A 20047-nucleotide genomic window follows, 5' to 3' on the forward strand; every position below is an offset into this window, starting at 1 on the left:
CTCTGATGAAGTGATACTTCACATCCACATGCTTCGTCTTTGCATGAAAAACAGGGTTCTTTGCCAACTGAATGGCACTCTGACTGTCACAATGCAACAATGGAATATCCCCTGTATAACCCAAATCAACCACTAACCGAGATAGCCATAATGCCTCCTTGCAAGCCTCTGTGGCTGCAATATACTCGGCCTCTGTAGTAGATAAGGCTGTGCACTTCTGCATCCTGGATATCCATGACACAGCACCTCCTGTGAATGTAAACACATAACCGGTAGTAGACTTCCGGTTATCTGGATGACTGGCATAATCTGAATCCGTGTAACCATGCACTAATGCATCTTGTTTGCCAAAGAAAATGCACATATCCTGTGTGCCCTTCAGGTATCTCATGACACCTTTCACTGCTTCCCAATGCTTCTTGCCAGGGTTGGCCATGTATCTAGAAACCACTCCCACTGCAAATGCAATGTCCGGCCTAGTAGCAACCATGGCATACATGAGACTGCCACAAGCTGAAGCATACGGAATCTTGGCCATATCAGCCCTGTCTCTATCTGACTGTGGGCTGTCCATAGCACTGAGTTTCACATATGGAGGCAAAGGAGTACTAGTCTTCTTCCCCCCGTCCATATTGAACCTCTGCAAGACTTTGCCAATGTATTCCTTCTGAGACAAATACAACACATGCTGATTTCTGTCCCGAAGTATCCGCATACCCAAGATGTGATTTGCATCACCCAAATCCTTCATATCAAAGGTTTGATGCAGTCTCTGCTTCAAGGCATCCATCTCTTTACGAGATTTCCCGGCAATCAACATATCATCAACATACAAGATGAGGATCAATAGACTGCCATCCAAAGCTTTCTTGGTGTACAAGCAGTGATCTATGTCACTTTTCCTGAATTTCTGTGATTTCATGAATGTATCAAATTTATGATACCATTCTCTTGGTGCCTGTTTGAGCCCATAAAGACTCTTTTTCAGCTTGCATACAAGCTTCTCCTTTCCACTCACTGCATAACCCTCTGGCTGCTGCATATATATCTCCTCATGGAGATCACCGTGAAGAAAAGCAGTCTTCACATCCATCTGAATCAAGTCCAGATCATCATGTGCAACCAAAGCTAACACAACTCTAAGTGTGGTCATTTTGACCACTGGAGAGAAGATCTCATCAAAGTCAACACCATATTCCTGCTTGAAGCCCTTAGCCACTAACCTGGCTTTGTATCTTGGCTTTGCATCTGGTGCAACTTTGAGCCTGTAAACCCACTTGCATGGCAAAACCTTCTTGCTTGCAGGCAAATGCACCAACTTCCAAGTTCCATTTTTATGCAGAGAATCCATCTCTGACTTCATGGCACGCTCCCATAGAGCCTTGTCTGCCCTCTGTAAAGCCTCTTTATAACATGAGGGCTCCCCACAGTCAGTAAGCATCAAGTAGTCAACCCCTGGAACAAACTTGTCAGGGGCTTTGGAGGGTCTTGTGGACCTCCGTACCCAATGACCATCATTTGCAGGTTGCTGTCCAGCCTGCATATCACCCATTGGTGGCTCCTGTTCCATGCCATAAGGCTGAAATATCATGCTCGGTATCTCCTCTAACTGTGGTATATCCATAGGGATATCTTCTGCCATCTCTGGCTGTCCATTTGGACCATTTTCAGCACCATTTAAGGGCTGGTTTTCCTGCTGTAATGGCTGATTTACAGCCCTTTGTTGTTGTCCATGATGTCCATCATCATCAAAGATGACTCTGCCAGGCTCCTGTTGCCTTGCAGGCTCCTTATACATGCATGTTTCATCAAAAATGACATCATTGCTGCGTATGATCTTTCTATTCATGGGATCCCAAAGTCTATACCCCATTTCACCTCTGTTACCATATCCTAGGAATATGCATTTGTGAGACTGAGGATCAAGTTTGGTGCGCATTTCCCTGCGTATGTGCACGTACGCAACGCAACCAAACACTCTCAAGTGCTTGTATGACGGAGGCTTCCCTGTCCATACCTCTTCTGGCACTTTCCCACCAAGCCTCGTGTTAGGTGACCTGTTTATAAGGTGAACGGTTGTCATAACAGCTTCAGCCCAAAAACCATGAGGTAACGCAGCATGTGACAACATAGAACGGACCTTCTCCTGTATGGTCCTGTTCATTCTCTCTGCTGTCCCGTTTTGTGGAGGATCATAAGGAGTAGAGAGCTCCCTCTTGATGCCTTTAGCATCACAAAAGTCCTGAAAGTGTTTGGACATGTACTCTCCACCATTGTCGGAACGCAAAGCCTTCAGTGTTTTGCCAGTTTGATTCTCAACAAGAGCAACAAACTTCTCAAACACTGAGAATGTATCACTCTTCAAACGAAGAGGATAGACCCACACCTTGCGTGTGGCATCATCTATAAAAGACACAAAGTATTTTGCCCCTCCCAAAGAAAGCTGAGGCATCTCACATACATCTGTATGCACAAGCTCTAACTGAGCATCTTTCTGTCCAAGAGCTTTCTTGTGGGGGGCACTGTAGTTGCCTACCATATATACAATGCTCACAAAACTGAAAACTTGAAAACTTTAGAGAAGGCAAGTAACCCAAACGAGACAATTGCTCCATTCCCTTGACACTCATGTGTCCCAACCGGCTATGCCACATAGAGATTTCCGGCAGCTCGGTTGCATTTACATTAGCATGGTGACAAACACCTGCATGCATAAAGTAAAGAGTGTCCACCTTAGAGCCTCTGGCAACAACCAGTGAGCCCTTACTAATTTTCCACTTTCCACGACCAAATGTGGTAACATAATCAGCATCATCAAGCTGTCCAGTAGAAAGCAGGTTCTTCTTGATCTCAGGCACATGCCTGACATCATGGAGCATAAGCTGTGAGCCATCTGAAAACACAAGCCTCACATCACCTCTGCCAAGAATCTTGCATGCATGGTTATCACCCAAATAAACCACTCCTTCATTGCCAGCAGTATACCTGACAAACAAGTCTCTGCAACCTGTGACATGAAAGGAGGCACCTGAATCAATGATCCATGAGTGCATACCATGACCACCTGTAAGAAGTGAATGGGCATCAAGTGAAGAAGTAAATAGGACCTCATCCTCACTGCCACCTGCATGTGACACATTGATTTCTTCAATCTTGACTCCACTTTTGCCCTTTGGCTTTACATCCTTGGCTTCATCTTTCTCTTTGTCTTTGCCTTTTCCCTTTTCTTTTTGATCATTTTTCCATTTGTAGCATTGCTTTTTAATGTGTCCCTTCTTGCCACAATAATGGCATTCCGAATCCTTTTTGGAGCGAGACTTGCTCCTTCCCCTTTCTTTGCTTTTCCCCCTTTGCTGGGATCTCCCACGTGCATTCATTGCATTGGACTTTCCAACAGAGTTGTTTTTCCTGTTCATCTCTTCTTGAAGAAGAGCACCCTCAACATCTGCATATGACAGCATAGCATGCGAATTGCTAGTGGCTGTCCTGAATGTGTCCCAACTCTCTGGCAAAGTGCATAACAGAAAAGTGGCTTTGAACTCATCGTCCATTGCCAACTTTTGATTAATGACCTGGCTGACAATACCATTAAACTCATTTAGATGGGCTGTCATAGACTCCCCTTCCTTCATCTGAAGACCTATGAGTTTCTTCAACCAATACACTTTGCTTGAGGCACTTTGTTGGGCATACAAGTCCTGCAATCTCTGCCACATTCCCCAAGCTGTCTTCTCTTCACGAATGCTGAAAAGTAATGAGTCTGACACAGACAACATGATAGTAGATCTTGCCAGCTCATCCATATCTTCCCACTCTTCAGCAGTAAGAGAAGCGGGCATTACACCCCTTTCTTTGATAGGCTTGTGCTGCTTTTTCTGGAGCAACACATTATAGCACTGGGTTTGCCAAATATCATAGTTATGCGAGCCTTCAAGCTTCTTGATGTGAAGCAATGAAGAGCTCTCACCTGTGGTGGTTGCCATAGCAATATGCAACCTGTCAATGCCTGACTCCCTGCAAAATGTGCAAACACTGCACCAAAAGCACACAAAGTGCTCACAATTTTTCTCCCAAGCTTTATCTCCCACTGCGGAAGCACAAATGCAACTTTTCCCCCACTTTATGTAATGAAATCACCAAAATCTGGTTGCTGCAGATTTTGGACAGCACCTTAAATGTGCTCTGTTGCCCTTCCAAAGTACTGTACAGCAGTACCAAGTGCTCACCTGTGATGTACCAAACCTGTACCGGCAAGTACAGCAGCTGAAATTGAACCTTTTGGTCACTCAAAACAGTGTACAGCCATGCCAAAACTTGCACAAAGCTGTGCCAAATCTGTACCAGCAGGTACAATAGCAATAAATGCTCTCCTGGCTGTCCAAATGAGTGAAAATCAGACTTTTACAGTCCTGTACACTGCATACAACAGTCCCGAACAGAAATTGGGCAAAAGCCCCTTGACTGCAAGCTGATTTTTGAGGATTCAAGGCATAAATGTCTTGCCTGCTGCTTTGCCAAGCTCAACAAGCATACAAACTTGAAAAGCCCCTTGAATTAAGATCAATTTCTGATCATACATGGTACATTGACGCACATGAAGGCATCCAGAGTGTTCACGATGCTTCCCCCTGGCCACATATACATCAAATACATGAAAGCCCCTTGATTTACAGGCACATTGAGTGCTTGTAAGGCATCAACACATTATCCACAGCATCAACTGCGATTGTTTGCATGCAAATCAACCAAATCGGCACAAAAGCCCCTTGATTTGCACTGCAATTTGCTGCAATTTTGCCCAAATGTGCGATTTTTCACATCATACAGCATGTATGAGTGCTTAATTGCACAATTACATCAAAAGCCCCAAATTTTGACATTCAATTTCCTGCAAATTGATCCTGATTGTGACCAATGTCCTGCAAATTGATCCTGATTGTGACCAATGTCACCCAATTTTGCCAATTTTGCTCAAAAATTGAGCAATTGGGCACCTGTACCTGCTCAATTGAATAAATTGATAAGAAATTCCCAAAATTGAAGGCAAATACCTCTTAATTTTTTGAATTTCTCTGATCTGCAGGCTGAATTTTAGTTGTTGCAGGAAGGGGGGGGCATCTTCTTCCCACTTGCAAGGAAGCATGCCTGATGCAAGAAAAGCTTCTCGTTTTCCCTGGGCAGAAGCTTCATGGTTGTCCTTTACCCTCTTGTTGTTGGAGGCTCTTGTGCAGCAGAAGGGCAACAACACGCATACCTGGCTGCCTTCGCCTATTCACAAGCAACTCGTAAAGGAAGTGTATTAGCGCTGGGCGTCTATTTGTTGGCTACGCGGCCAGTTGACGGGCGCCGGGAGTTGTGCGCGCTGGTCTAGTAGCCTTCGCTTCGCGTGTTTTCGCTCGGTGACCAGCGGTCGACTAAAGCCTTCGCCGCCTTCACCTAGTAGCGCTACGGGTGTTTTCGCTACAATGCGAATGCGCTCGCTTACGCCCAGTTGCCGCCTTCGCTCACGCCCAGCAGTAAGCCTACGTGTCCGCCTGCCCTTTCGTCAGGCCTCTATTCGGCTGTGGTCATCGCTTCTACCACCTTGGCCTTTCCAGAGTATACACAGACGAAAGGGAGTCTTGGGCTTTCTTTGCTCGATCAAACAGAGAGGACTGGCCTGCTCCAGCTTCAGCTTCAGCTACGCGTTTCTGAAGAAACTTAGCGTCAACCCCTAGTCGACCTGCAGGCTCTGATACCAGTTGTGTGGGAGAATGAAGAATTAGGTCATGTGGGAGACATACACAGAGAAACAACAAGGGAGAGAGAGAGAGAGTTGTGGGGATAAGTCAACTCATGAGGCATGAGTGTGTGACTCCCCTATCACACATGTATATTGCACTAGTACACATAGTGCACTTAGTACATTAAAAGTACTAAGTGTACTAAGCAGAGAGGACTGGCCTGCTCCAGCTTCAGCTTCAGCTACGCGTTTCTGAAGAAACTCAGCGTCAACCCCTAGTCGACCTGCAGGCTCTGATACCAGTTGTGTGGGAGAATGAAGAATTAGGTCATGTGGGAGACATACACAGAGAAACAACAAGGGAGAGAGAGAGAGAGTTGTGGGGATAAGTCAACTCATGAGGCATGAGTGTGTGACTCCCCTATCACACATGTATATTGCACTAGTACACATAGTGCACTTAGTACATTAAAAGTACTAAGTGTACTATGTACTATTACTTATGGGCTTGTACACACTATAAAGGTGGGCATTATGCCTTTACCCCAACACTTGCCTGCACCACGACCACGCTGTTGCTGGTTCCCACTGTTTGCAGCCTTTGCAACACGCCAAGCTCCCGACTGCAGCTTCCTGTTGTTGCTTGCAGTTGTCCCCTCGCCGTCAAATCTCTACTCTCCCACCAGCTCAAGTCGACTACAGGTCACTGTGCAGGTATTCTTAAAAATTTTACAAAAGAAATTTGTTGCAAATATCAATTTGCAGACATTTGGAATAGGGTTCAGAGAATTTTGGGGGATTTCTCAATTTGATGCCAAATTGGCAAAATTGAACATGCTGCTTTGCTTGGAATTTGGGATTTTGTGAAATACTGGCTTCATTGCAAAAAACAGGCAAAGGTAGCATTGCAGGACAACATTTGGGTGCAGGATTCAATGAAAATTTGGGGATTTTTCAAAATTTGTGCTTAATTGCACAATTGCAGTTACAAGACACAGAAATTTGGGGAATTAGTGCTTAGTTGCACAATTAAAGCTCATTAGTACACATATTTTTGGGGCTTTTGTGAATTATGTGCAATTGACACATAAATTAGTCCATTGGTGCTCAAAAATTTGGGGATTTTCAGCATTGCAATTATCTGCAGCCTTGTAAGCCTTGTATTTGGGACAAAACATTTGCACGGGACTTTGTGGTTGCTTGGCATTGCACTCCGGTGTGTTTGGGATTTTGCGTGCAGGTGCTTTTTACAGCATATTTGGTTGCACGTGTTTGCATCTCTCTTGCAAGAGATTTCAGCAAATAGCTGGCAATACGATCGAGGTTTTGTCCCAAGAGGACAAATTGGATAGCAATAATTACTTCCTCTGGAGTTTCATGGTCAGAAATCTTCTTGTGGCCAAAGGATTATGGGGTTATGTGCTGTTGACATAGCACCTAACATGCCTGGCCGTGGTGCTGAACAAGCTGCAGTACCCACCTCTCCCTCACAGGAGTAGAAGAGATGGGATACTTGTGATGCCCAAACGATGGCTTTGATTGCTTTGTCAGTAAAGCGATCAATCATACTGCATATTCGGTCTTGCAGGACCTCATGGCGAGCTTGGGATGTACTTGAAACCATGTATCATGCAAAGAATGAGGCCAGGGTTGCATTTCTCAAGAAAGAGCTTGAGAATTTGGACATGAATGATGGTGATAGTATGGTTGATCATCTTACGAAGATTCAGGATCTTTGGGAGCAGCTGCTCAATATCAATGAGGCCATTTCGAAAAAGGAGCGGGTTTCCAAGACACTATCATCTTTGCCAAAAACCTACTTGAACTTCCACACATCGCTCACTCTATCTATGCGGGGAGACCCGGAACCAATCTTGTTTGAAGAGTTGGTTGGTTTGTTACTATAGGAGGAGCAAAATTGGAAGAACAAATCTTCTAGAATGCATGGCAATGATGGGGCTTTTGTTGCCCAAGACAAGGGCAAGGGAAAAGCCAAACACAGTTTTCAGCGAAAGGCTAATTTGGGACAGCCTTCACAAAAGGCTAAAAATGACGCAGGCAAGCCCAAGAAAAAGGGCAGATGTCACTACTGCAAGAAGGCAGGTCATTACTTGAATGAGTGCAGAAAAAGGCTTGCAAAGGAGGAGAAGAAGGAAAGCGGCATGGCTGTAGATTCTTCTTCATCACCTGTATAGGGAAAGATGATGCATCAATAAATCTTGTGCAGGATGAGTGGACTTTTCTTACTTGCAGTCATGATGCATCATTGGAGCATATGTCTCTCAGTGTCAATGAAAGACACGACACATGGTACTTTGACAGTGGTGCTTCTAAACACATTACCTCACGCAGGGATTTGTTTAAGAAGCTTATGGCTGCCCCTGAAGGCAAGCGGGTAACATGTGCAAACAATTCTTCTTATCCAGTTCAGGGTGTTGGTGAGGTGATCCTCACAACAACAGATGGTGCAGACTTATGTCTTTCGGATGTATTGTTTGTGCGAGGGATTAAGAAGAACTTGTTGTCCGTCTGCTCTTTTGCTAAAAGAGGATAGTCACTTCTGGCACATTGTACCATGGGTTATATCGCTTGATAGGTTTGACAGGAGAGAGCTTGATGCTTATGTGGTTACCACTCTTACACCTGCCATGCACGAGGCAAAATTGTGGCATGCCAAGTTTGGGCGTGTGAATTATGGCAGTTTGATGCTATTGCAGAGGCATAAAATAGTACAAGATATGCCTCATGTAGAACTGCCACCAAAACATATATGTGAAGGGTGCATATTGGGTAAGATGCACAGAAATGCATTCCCAAAAGATGGATCAACAAGGGCTGTCTGGAATTACAGCTTGTGCATAGCGTGGTCCTATGCGGACACCACCTATTGGTAAGCACCTATACTTTGTAACCTTTATCGATGATTCTCCAGATTGCTTGGGTGTATCCCTTGAAGGCAAAATCTGATGTATTTGCATGTTTTCAGCATTTTGTGGCACAAGCTAAAAATCAAATAGGTTGCAAATTGCAAACCCTCCGTACAGATCAAGGGGGGGAATACATGTCCATTGCTTTCAAAGCTTTTATGGTAGAAAAAGGCATAAAGCATCAATGCACGATGCCATATTCTACTCAGCAAAATGGTGTTACTGAGAGAAAGAACAGGTCTTTGATGGAAATGGCTAGATGCATGGTTAAAGGCAAAGGCTTGTCTCACAAATTCTGGATGGAGGCAATAATGTGTGCTACACATGTGTTTAATAGATGCCCTATCAAAGCATTGAAAACCATAACACCATATGAGGCCTGGCATGAAAGGAAACCTAAAGTTAATCACTTTAGAGTTTTTGGATGTATAGCTTATGCTAATGTACCTCAGCAATTGAGAGGTAAGCTTGATGACAAAGCAGCTAAGTGCATATTTGTGGGTTATAGCAGTGGCATACCAGCCATTAGCTGAATTTTTTGGACAGCCACCTTCTGGTCCACTTAACATGTTTGAAGGACTTCTCCCATTGGGAATTGATGGCTCAACAGATCAACCATCAACTTTGCCTAATGGACAGCATTTGGGTGCTCAAAATCAGCCCATGAATGAGCTCATTACATCTCAAAATGTGGAGGAAGCAGTGGAGCAAGAGCGGACAGCAACAGAAGAGGCTAGAGTTGTGTCTCGTTGGCTACTCTGTACCAGGGCTCCCTGGATCTTGCGTTGGTATATCCCGCTCGCGGGGCGGGGGGGGGGGGGGGTAGCTTGTAGTGACATGCTTACATTGATTCCGACTGGGCTAGTGACTATGATACACAGCAATCTACCAGTGGGAATTGTTACTTTTTGGGACATTCATGCATATCATGGCTGAGCAAAAAGCAGCCCACTGTTGCCACATCTACTTGTGAGGCTGAGTACAGGGCAACCTTTATAGCCACAATAGATCGTGTATGGCTGAGGAGATTGATGAGTGATCTTCGTGAGTGTCAGCAGACACCCGTCACCATACTCACTGACAGTCAGAGTGCTATAGCCGTGGCACAAAACCTAGTGTTTCATGCGCGTACTAAACACATAGAGATTCATTATCATTATGTTAGGGAGAGGATTCATGCAGGGGAGATCTCATTATCTTATTGCTCTACACAGGACAATGTTGCAAATCTGTTCACGAAGGTGTTGCCTCGAGAGAAGTTTGAAGCTTTCCGCAAAGCTCTAGGCTTACTCTCGTGATCTGCTCAGACCTTGTACATGTTCCCATTGCCACTACAGGGGGGATTTATTGGCATATATGCTATGAGTAGTGCCACACGCTAACCAAGGGCACTTTTCTCCCTTTGGATTTTCCCCCTTGGATATTAGGTGTGAAAGGACACCACATTTATTGTATTTTGATATTGTGGAGGCAACCCCCAAGCTCCACACATTCTATGCTATCATCTTTGTGTGAGCATCAATCACCATCTCTCTCTTGAGAGTTCTTGCTGTTGTTTATTTCTGTGTGTGTCTCTGTCTATGTGCATCCCTAACCCTAACAGCTTCTGCATGTTACAGTGGTATCAGAGCTCTACCTTTTGGTGAAGAAATTTAGCGAGGATAATTTTCGTTTAGTGTAACATGCGGAAGCTTACAGGCAGGATTATACTTTGATAAGGAATATTTAGTACCTTGGTTCTCGACGATTGCACAATGTAGCGGAGATAAGAGTGCAAGAGAGAGGAAGAGAGAATAAGGGAGAAGAAGAAGAAAGACAAGCACACCCGATTGGGTCCCAAATAGCCTCTGAAGGGCCCCCACCAAGGACTGGTGTATTTGCTTTATTGAATGATGAAAACGAATGACTTTTCTGTAGGCCTTCCTTGGCTAGAAATCTGCAGCTTGTAGTGACCTGACTCTTGACCTTCAAGTTCACCTTGCTTGGGTTCCCCCTTGGGTGTCCTGGCCGTGGGATCACTTTCAGTACTTTGTGAATTATGAGATAGTCTAAGCCTTGCCGAGACTAGGCATAAAAGATGCTGGTTGGTGGACTACTGAGGGGGTCGGCCTGTTACTACAACTCCATGATTGCCCAGCAAACTCACTCAGAGTTGACTCCATTTGACAAGGTCATAGTCAGTTTTGGCACTGACATGCGTCGTAGGGCTGTGTCAGTAGCACACGGTGTTAGTTTAGTGATCCTAGGCATTAACTGGAGGTAGCGCATTGCGTGTGTAGTCACAGGTGAGCAGGACTCAATTATCATTACAGGCATCACAGGGACCCCGCTGGTTCTAGTATGCAGTGGGAAGAAACACTTGGAGTCTCCACACTCGTGTGCTAGGTTTTTCCCTCCATTTCATGCACAATTGAGTCATAATTCTGATAGTGTGGTTGTTATTGCTAGTTCGCTTGCTCCATTGGCTAATCATGTTGCTATCTGTGGGAGTGAGTGTTCTCAGGATGTTTTGCAGTCTGTCAGGGGTAGAAGGAAGAAAGCACAAAGACGACCTAGAAGGAACCCAAGCCATTGTCCACCTTCAAGATGGATCAAGGAGGAGGAGGAGGAGCCTGTCCTTTACCGATAGATACCGAAGATAAGGGGATCAAAGGCAGCAGTTATAGATCTTGGTGTAGAAGACCCTTGAAGAGGTGACATGAAGCTCTACAAGAAAGATCCAGCATTGTTAATGGTTCGCCTGGAAGCAATGACAACCCCGCCATCAAGATAAAGTGGGAGGGGATGTCATGTGCACTATCTGTCCTAGGATGCCACGTGGACATACTCCTCCATCTAGGATAGAGGATTTTGCTTGTGCTTGTGGCACGAGTCTATGTAACCCTCTTTGCAAGATGTAATGTTTGTAGAGGATAGACCAGACACTTATTAGACCCATGGTTGGGTGTCAAGGAAGGCCAAGTCTAGGGTCAAGTCCTTGCCCCAAGTCTCCGGTAAGTGTGTTGTGCCATGTGTGATCAAAGGCAGCAGTTCCAGATCCTAGTGCAGAAGACCCTTCAAGAGGTGACATGAAGTTCTACAAGAAAGATCCATCATTGTTGACAGTTTGCCCAGAAGCAATGACGACCCTGTCATCAAGATAAAGCAGGAGGGGATGCCATGTAGACCAGACACTTATTAGACCCAGGGTCCGGTGTCAAGGAAGGCCAAGTCTAGTGTCAAGTCCTTGTCCCAAGTCTCGGGTGTGTTATGCCATGTGTGAAAGCCACAGTCTTGTGGTTACTAGCAATGGTCGTTTAGAGGCCATGGCGGCTGTGGACAGCCCATGGGCACCCTAGAGTCTAGGACCTAAAGTGGGCATTGGGTAATGTCCAGACATGGGAGAATAGGGTGGATCTTTCGTAGGCACCCATCTTTGGAGTTGGCGTAAAGTGCTTTGTGGATGTGTGCCGACTGCGCACACCTTTTAATAGAGGCTTTGGCGAACCCTAGATCAGCCAGGAGTCCCTATATATAGTGGCTTTGGGGCTGATTATTCTCATCTAGCCATAGCCTTGGGCCACTGAAATCCGACTGACCTCTAAAGCTCAAAGACTGACCTATGTAGCTCGTGCGTGACTGTCCTTGGACTGAGGGCTCACAATGGGGTCACGGTGTACGACAAATAATCCTAAACAGGTTCTACTTCTGTAATGCTCCATTGATGATCATGCCAGTGTGTACCCTAGTGTAGGGTGCACGTAACATTCCCTCCTGCATAACTTGGTGGCAGGTTCAGGGCTTCCAAGTAGTCTGCCAACAACCGGGGGTACTCCTGAAAGAACTCTTCATCCAACCAAATTGCTTCATGGGTTCCACGGTCTTTAAACTTTGTATAGAACTGTCAAATTCTTCGACCGGAACCATGCTTCCATTTGTAGAGGAGAATTTGCTCTGACTCTATGACTTCAACTTCGTCTCGATACCTTCCTCAACTTGAGGGACATGGACTAGATGACATGAATCACAAGTACACTGACACTGAGGAGTTTGACACTTTGAGCACATGCATTGGAAGCATGCTATGTCATCACATGGAATGGTTAGCTCTTTTACAAAGACCAAGTTTGTGTGTTGAAAATGCACAACTCCTCGCTGACATGCATGACACTATTTCTAGTGGTCATTGAGGTATGAACTCTACTTTGGAGAAGCTAGAAAGGCACTTCTATTGGCTACACATGACTCATGAGGCCCGATGTCTTCACTTATGTGAAGTACTGTTCAGTTTGTAAGACGGTGAAAGTATCTCACAGGAAGGAAGGCGAGACTCCTATAGCCCTTGTCCATTCCTGAAGGACCCTCTCAAGACATATCCATGGATTTTGTGACAAACTTGCCTCCTAGTACTAGGAAAAGGAATGCATAGTGTTTAACCATTGTAGATGTGGAATGTGGACAGATTCAACAAATTCATGATGTTATCATGGCAATCAAATGCAAGTGCGAAGAACATTGCCCGTTTGTTTACACGATATTGGTACCCAATTGGTGATCTCCTTCATCCATGATCAACAAGTATATTTGCCTTTGGTTCAAGCAATTTTAAATGATTCTATTTCTTCTTCTAGTGGTAGGTTTCCATACAAAGCAGCATCTGGGCAACGTTTTCCATCTTTGATGACAAGGTCGATATCCCAAGTACCAAAAGCAAAGTTCAAATAGGGTCACTGAGTCCTACCAACAAGTTTTGGAGGTGGTTAAGGATGGTTTGGTCAAAGGACAAAAGGCATACACTCGCTAGAAACAAGTGAGACATGAAGTTTTATGAGCATATGCAGGACCCGTTCCATCCACAACACATCCTTTCTTAGCTCAATGAGATGTTGGCTATCTGTTTTAGCTGGGCTTTTTAAAGCAGCTTTAGAGTTTACATAACCTTCTCTTGTGAGTTGATCCACAACTATGCGGCATATGAGTTTATCTTTGAACTTAGAGAATGGATAAAGGCTGGCTCTTCAATCTAACAAATCAATATGTAGTTCTTTTGGAAAGAAATTCTTAATATCTATTTTCTATCACCACGTTGCAGATTGCAGGACCAGTTTGTAGAGTTTCAACTTGTTTGCACTGTGCACAGATTCTTCAATCAAAGCCAACTCTTTTATTGCAGCTATTGGTGATTCTTGGCATAAATCATGATTCTTGATGTAGATTTTACTGAATGACATGCCAGTAGGGTAGATTTGATCCCAGAACATCCAGTTTGGGAGGTATGGAATGCAGTCGTGTCCTTTCCTTGAAGCAAGTAGCATATTTTGTTGTAGTGAAATCGTAGCCGTGAGCAGCATGCTAGATTGCATTCCCAGGTTGTACTTACTGATGGTTGGAGGTGAGAACAATTCATCTCCCAAGTGTAGAGGGAAGTTTCATCATGCAGGTTCTCTAGTTTGGATTTGTATATGAATGGAACCAAGCAATTATTAGGGCAGTGTACATATCCATTGCCTTGTTAGGTTTTGCCTTGTTATACCAAGGCATTTAAGTATGATAGTGGTGATTGTTATCATCAATCAGTTGCCATTAGTTACAAGGCTCTTATGCTGGCTCCTAGCATTGGTGGCCATCTTATCTGGCTTTTCTTTTCCTTGAATGGTAAGGTGCTTAAGGGGGTGTAGTTCCCCCTCTGCTTTTGTCGAGCCATATGCATGGGTATTAACTAGTGAAAGCTATTGATATACCTGTGCAATGATGGCCATGACGTTTTTTTTTTCTCTTGCTTAGCTTGCATGTTGTGAGTAGCAAGTTTTGACAAAAGCTTACTGGACCAGAATGAGCCCGATACCCATGCCTTGCCACCTTGTCTCAACTAGTATCATAGGAGCATGTGAACAGCTTTGCAAGTGGAAACATGCTGAATTGAGAGACTACTATCATAGGAGCATGTGAACAGCTTTGCAAGTGAAAACATGCTGAGTTGAGAGTAGTAATCGACAAGGCAACATAATTTTGTACACCTTTTTGATGCTCTTGTATTCACCCTCTTGCATTCCATCCTTGCTACAAAACGGGCTTCACATGTCAGAAGTTGCAAAAATTGTGCCAGGTCCTTTGAAAAAATAAGAATTCAATCTTAAACTGGGCCTGCCCATGGTAAGTTAAAGTGTGGCCTAGAAGTGCCCATTTACACTAGTGTATTCTGTATTCCTTCGGCTTTGTGGGTGAATCATGAGACGACCCAAGCACAAGGTGTTTATTAGGGACTGCTCTCCATGTTTTACCAAGGGTAATTAGCTCAGCATGATTATGTTACCGTCTTCTTGCAGATTTTATTGATTTGGGTTCCACTTTATGTTCCTTGTTATGGATCTTAAATTGCTTTTTAAAAAAAACATCATAGTATCATGAACAGCCACATAGCATAGCGTTGAGTGTATGATTAACCATTCATTTGTAGTCTTGATTTCAAACTGGCAAGTTTATGACGAGTAAAGTTACCTTGCAGGGCATGGAGCCCAAAGCAAAGTAGAAGAACATCGAGTAAGCCTATTGGAATGGCATTAGCAATTGGTTGTGTTTGGTAGGCTATTACTATCTGTTTTAATTACAAGTGCAACTTTACATTAAAACTCAAGTTTACCTGTATTTGGAGTAACATAGATGGAGCCATAAGCAAAATAGCAAAAAAGAATCAAGCGTGACCCCTTTTGTGTGTAGCAATTATAGGTTACCCCTGTTGTGATGATTGCAAGTGTCTTTTTATAACTAAATACATTTTCATGACCAATATATTTAGCAAGATTATAATCAAAGCCACTGATATATTTAGCATTGCCACAAAAATTACATAATATAAAAATCTTGTTCAATTTGTGTAAGAGCTGACGTATACAAATCCTCTTTCATTGGGATGTAAGTTAACCCCTCTAGAAGCTTCAAGTGTAACCCCTCTAGCAGCTTTAAGTGTTAAACCTATCAATCCAATCCTAAGTGTGGGCAAAAGGCCCAACAAAAAGTTCACTACTATCAATCCTGCAATGTGACCAAGGCTCTATGAACAATTTACTGACAATTTAAAAGTGCTAACTATCAATCCAATTCTAACATGTGGGCAAGGCTCTATGTACAATTTACTGAAGATTTAAAAGTGCTAACTATCAATCCAATCCTAATATGTGGGCAAAAGGTGAAAGTATTCCCAGTCTATCCTACAATAATGCGTGCAAGACGCTATGCACAATTTCTGACAGCAACTAGGCACTCTTTGAAATATAATACACAGCTCCTTTGCATCGGCTTCTAAGCATCTACTTAACTGTGCAGTAGTACAAGTGGCCTTTAGTTTGTCCTTGATACAAACGGCCACTTGTAACAAGCCTCAAGGTCCCCTGCATTAAGTTGCAATTTGGGCTGCTGCTGAGGGTTTTTCTGAATAAGACTTGGGAGACTGAACAAGCTTCTCCTGAACGAGTAGTCATCATCACGAGGGTGGTCCAAGGAACCTCTGGTATCCATAGTTTCCAGAGACTCAGACTTGGGAACAGTACCGTGCAAAGGAGACAAGATGTAGCGAGCTATATCTGGGGAGATGAAGTTCCCTCCCCCGCGGAGGATGTTGTTGCGAGAGATATCAAACTGCTGCTGCTGCTGCTGGTGTGTGACAAAATGATTAGCAGCTTCAGGTTCTGATAGGATGCTCTCTAAGAAGGGGTCTGCGTCGGCCAAAACACTGAATGAGCCCAGCTTTGGCAGAACACCAAGCTTTTGGTCTTGTATGTCGGGTAGAGATGCCAGGACGTCCTCCACCCCGGATGAGTCTTCACGCTCCTTGCTCCCAAGGACTTTGCAAGAGTGTGTGTTCTTCTTGTATATTCTGCAAAGGACCCAATCATCGAGCTGCAAAACAACAGTGAGGCTTAATCTAGTCAGCCACTTTTGGAATTGAGAGCTTTCTCATTTTTCTCATGAGACTAGGCAACTTACTCGCAGAGATTTTCTGGAGGAGAAAGAGATAGCAGGCCTGGTCGAGCAGCTGTCACTCATGAGGCGGTACTCATGCATGATCCAGTTGGTCTTAACACCCTTGGGCGGCCTTCCCCTGTAGAAGACGAGAGCCTTCTTCACGCCCACCTTCTGCATCCCTCCGCCGCTGGTGATGGGCTTGTCTGTGCCGGTGGCTTTCCAATAACCAGACGCTGCCGCCCTGTTGGGGCGAGCGCCGTTCGGATACTTCCTGTCCCGTGGGCTGAAGAAGTACCATTCATGCTCTCCAAAACTCGCCTTACCTATTTAAAAGAACCAGACAAGGATCAACATCTTCCATCTCAATTTACAGCTTTAAACTCGTGATCGCAATGAACAAATCATATACCTGGAAGCTCCCATGGGTCGAACTTGTACAAGTCGATCTCAGCTATGATCGGAACGGGCAGCGGGCTCGATGCCGCTTTCTTCTTGAGGTAATGAATCACCAACTCCTCGTCTGTGGGGTGGAAACGGAAGCCCGGTGGCAGAATGGGCTGCCCTGCCGTCGTTGTTGGAGTTCGCCCTTCCATTTGTCAGAAATGGCTACACTCGGCCAACGAAGAGACAAGCTACAGAGGATGAGGAGGTAGAACTCGGGTGGCTGAAGGACGGCTAGATCCAGAGCATATTACTACGGGATATAGAGGACGGAAAAGGCGAGCATCGGAAGGGGGGGGGGGGGGGGTGGCTGTGCGGTAAATATTCAAATCAACAGGCGTTTAACGGCTTTTAATAGCGGCGGCAGGTGGGCGGCGTCAAAAAAGTCCTTGCGTCCACACCGGCCACGCATGCCTGTCCTTGTCCAGCAAGGCACGCGCACTTGACTTATTGACACGTGTAGTCGGCGTGCACACGGGACAGATCTTTGGAATTTTGGATACTTGTGGCGACTAAAACGCCAAGCTGGCTCGGACAGCAGTACTGGCTGGCATCCGCGCACGCCGAGCTTTTTGTTACCCGCGTGCGACGTGTCGGGTGGTGGCTGGATGTGTGAGAAATCTACACGTCAGGACTCAGAGGAGAGCCTGCCACGTTATCCGGAACGTCACGATCAAAAAAGCGTACTGCTGATTAAGGGTAAGACTAAGGTTATTGGGGGGGGGGTGATTACAAATCACTGCAAAAATCAACTCTTTTGGAGGGTAGTAGGACGATTCCCTTTCAAAGGTTCAGCCATGGCAAAAAGGTGGGTGTTGCGTTGGCAGATAGATAGGCCTTGGGCACTGCACTGCCACGTCATCGAATCTTTTTTTATTTACGCGCGTGATTTTTGACGCCCCCACGGAACCACAGCTTTAAATTTTCAGCTTCTTTGTACGTCTCCGTACGGCATCGCTTCCCCCGCCCCCTCCATTGCTTTCGTGGAAACTCTCGTTATTCCTCGTACGTGTCGAATTATGTACGCGTCTCTCTCAACTTCTAAAGCTACATTATAATCACAAAAAATTAAATTTTAACACACCCCACATTTTTCTAGATAATATATATTCCAACTTTCTCAAGCCAAATTATAATCACAACTTAAAAAAAAAAGGGGATCTTTTGCTCGTGTGCGTGTGCGCTTTCATGCAGAAATTTTGCAAAATGTAGTTGTTTGGTATTTTAAGTTAAATTTTTAAAACACCAAGGCCCTATTAAAAATGTTTGATCATGTAAGACAAACTTTGAACTTTCATATCATTCGCACTATCTTGTATATATAGCACCATATTTTTGTCTACTTCTATTTTGATGTCTTTTGCATTGATATTATGTGATACATTCTTATAAGGTAGTTCAACCTTGTAAACACTTTTCACTCAAGCCATACAAAAAGTATTTTATTAATATCTAATCATGTATTCTTTTTATTTCAAAGCCCTATATATATTTTTATCAATAATTAATCATGTATTTTCTTTCATTTTAAAGCCATATATATATTTTATCAATACTTAATCATGTATTCTTTTTATTTCAAAGCCTTATATATAACAATATCAACTTGACCATTTTTATCACATCGAAGATACTTCTTGATAAGCTTATTTACTACATGCTTGACTTTGCTTGAATTCAAATCACCATTTAATCATGAAGATTAAATATTTGTGTTTCTTTTTCCATTTCATAAGTGCTTGTAAGACATTCTTTTATTGAGATATCATGTAGATTATTGAGAAGAGATGATCAATATCATTTCTACAAATCAATAAAGGTACACTGAATTCTAGTATTACAATGATATTCTTCTTATTTCTACATTTGCTTCATTATTAGTCAACTTTTTGAGACTTCCCCACAACTTCTACTCTTTCATCTTCTTGTGAATTTAAATTCTTCCTATAGTTGTTTGTATGGCCGTGTTTTTTAGATTCATTAATTTAAAAAAGAGAGAAAAGCACATTTAAAGCCAACCTTGCTATTCTAAAATAGGCCTTGCAAACCAATTCTTTCTCATTTCTTATAAAGCCTTTTCGTTATAGTGAGAAGAAGGTAGGGTTGCCTTAGCTACTAAGAACGAGATCATAGTGCTAAAATATCTTCTCAAAGTGGTAGGTTTTCAATGTATGGAAATACCTTATGCTTTAAAACATGTATAAGCAAACAAACTGACCTATGATCATTGTAAGTGACAATCAATGTATAAACCAACCTATGGTCATTGTAATTGATAATCATTGGCTATATAAACATCAAAAAGAGTAAGGCAATGTGTCGATCTTAGGCAATGTGTCACATAGCGAAGAGACGATCTTAGATCTTTTATAATGTGTACATCTTCAATTATTTGCCAACCTTCACACCATTATTTATCATTAACTTTCCTCTTGGTAGTATTAGAATGCCACAATGAAACCTATTATTTACAAAATCCAATCCTCGCATTATCTTCTATGGTTATACTTGGGATGCTTAACACGTGTCACAAAATAACCAAGCCATGTTGTTGATTCTTACAAAATAACAACATGAGCAATATGCCCCAAAAAGAGATCTAGAAGCTACGAAAAAACTCTTCAACAAATTGCATGTAGAAGATGTCTTAACATGAATAGAGCAATTTGAAAACATGGCAAGCTATCATAATTGACCAAAAATAGAAAATCCTTAGAAGTCTGAACTCATTTAGGAGGTATTGAAGCTACCTCCTTTATACAACAAGAACCATGATAAAGTCAAAATTAATATCATACACAATAACTTCTTCTTCACATTTTTTCATAGCATAATAACCCAATCATCTCTAGGGTAACTCTAAAAGTGTTGATAGGAGGTGAATGAGGTTGTAGCACAATTTTCTACGACTTCTATTCCCAAGAGGCTTTAAGATCACAAAGGATTGGCTCTAATTGGTCTCATGAAAACAGTTCTTAAGCTATCTTCTTTAAATCATAGTTACCCTTAGTTCTTG

The 20047-nt window shown here is 43.4% G+C and overlaps 1 protein-coding gene and 1 long non-coding RNA gene across 6 annotated transcripts in view; one reads left to right on the forward strand and one right to left on the reverse strand.

The window, feature by feature from the left end:
• LOC147634730 (uncharacterized) overlaps window positions 1-15283 on the forward strand; it is a 31504-nt gene extending 16221 nt beyond the window's left edge. For 2 of the 5 annotated variants that reach the window (XR_015266783.1, XR_015266784.1), the window contains exons 3-4: window positions 13091-13179; window positions 13260-13487. This is a non-coding gene — a long non-coding RNA (uncharacterized LOC147634730). The other 3 variants (XR_015266786.1, XR_015266787.1, XR_015266788.1) reach the window with 3 other exon arrangements.
• A 195-nt stretch (window positions 15284-15478) lies between these two features.
• LOC147634731 (NAC domain-containing protein 2-like) lies at window positions 15479-17224 on the reverse strand. The gene is made up of 3 exons (XM_086803892.1): window positions 17000-17224; window positions 16612-16913; window positions 15479-16524 (listed from the first exon to the last, which is right to left on the reverse strand). Exons 1-3 carry the CDS (start codon window positions 17181-17183, stop codon window positions 15967-15969), a joined length of 1044 nt encoding a protein of 347 aa, XP_086660018.1. The 5' UTR covers window positions 17184-17224; the 3' UTR covers window positions 15479-15966.
• Between the last annotated feature and the right edge of the window lie 2823 nt (window positions 17225-20047).

This window comes from Cibotium barometz, chromosome 10, assembly GCF_041138505.1.
Source record: "Cibotium barometz isolate CiBa-2024 chromosome 10, ASM4113850v1, whole genome shotgun sequence".
NCBI classification, from domain to species: domain Eukaryota; kingdom Viridiplantae; phylum Streptophyta; class Polypodiopsida; order Cyatheales; family Cibotiaceae; genus Cibotium; species Cibotium barometz.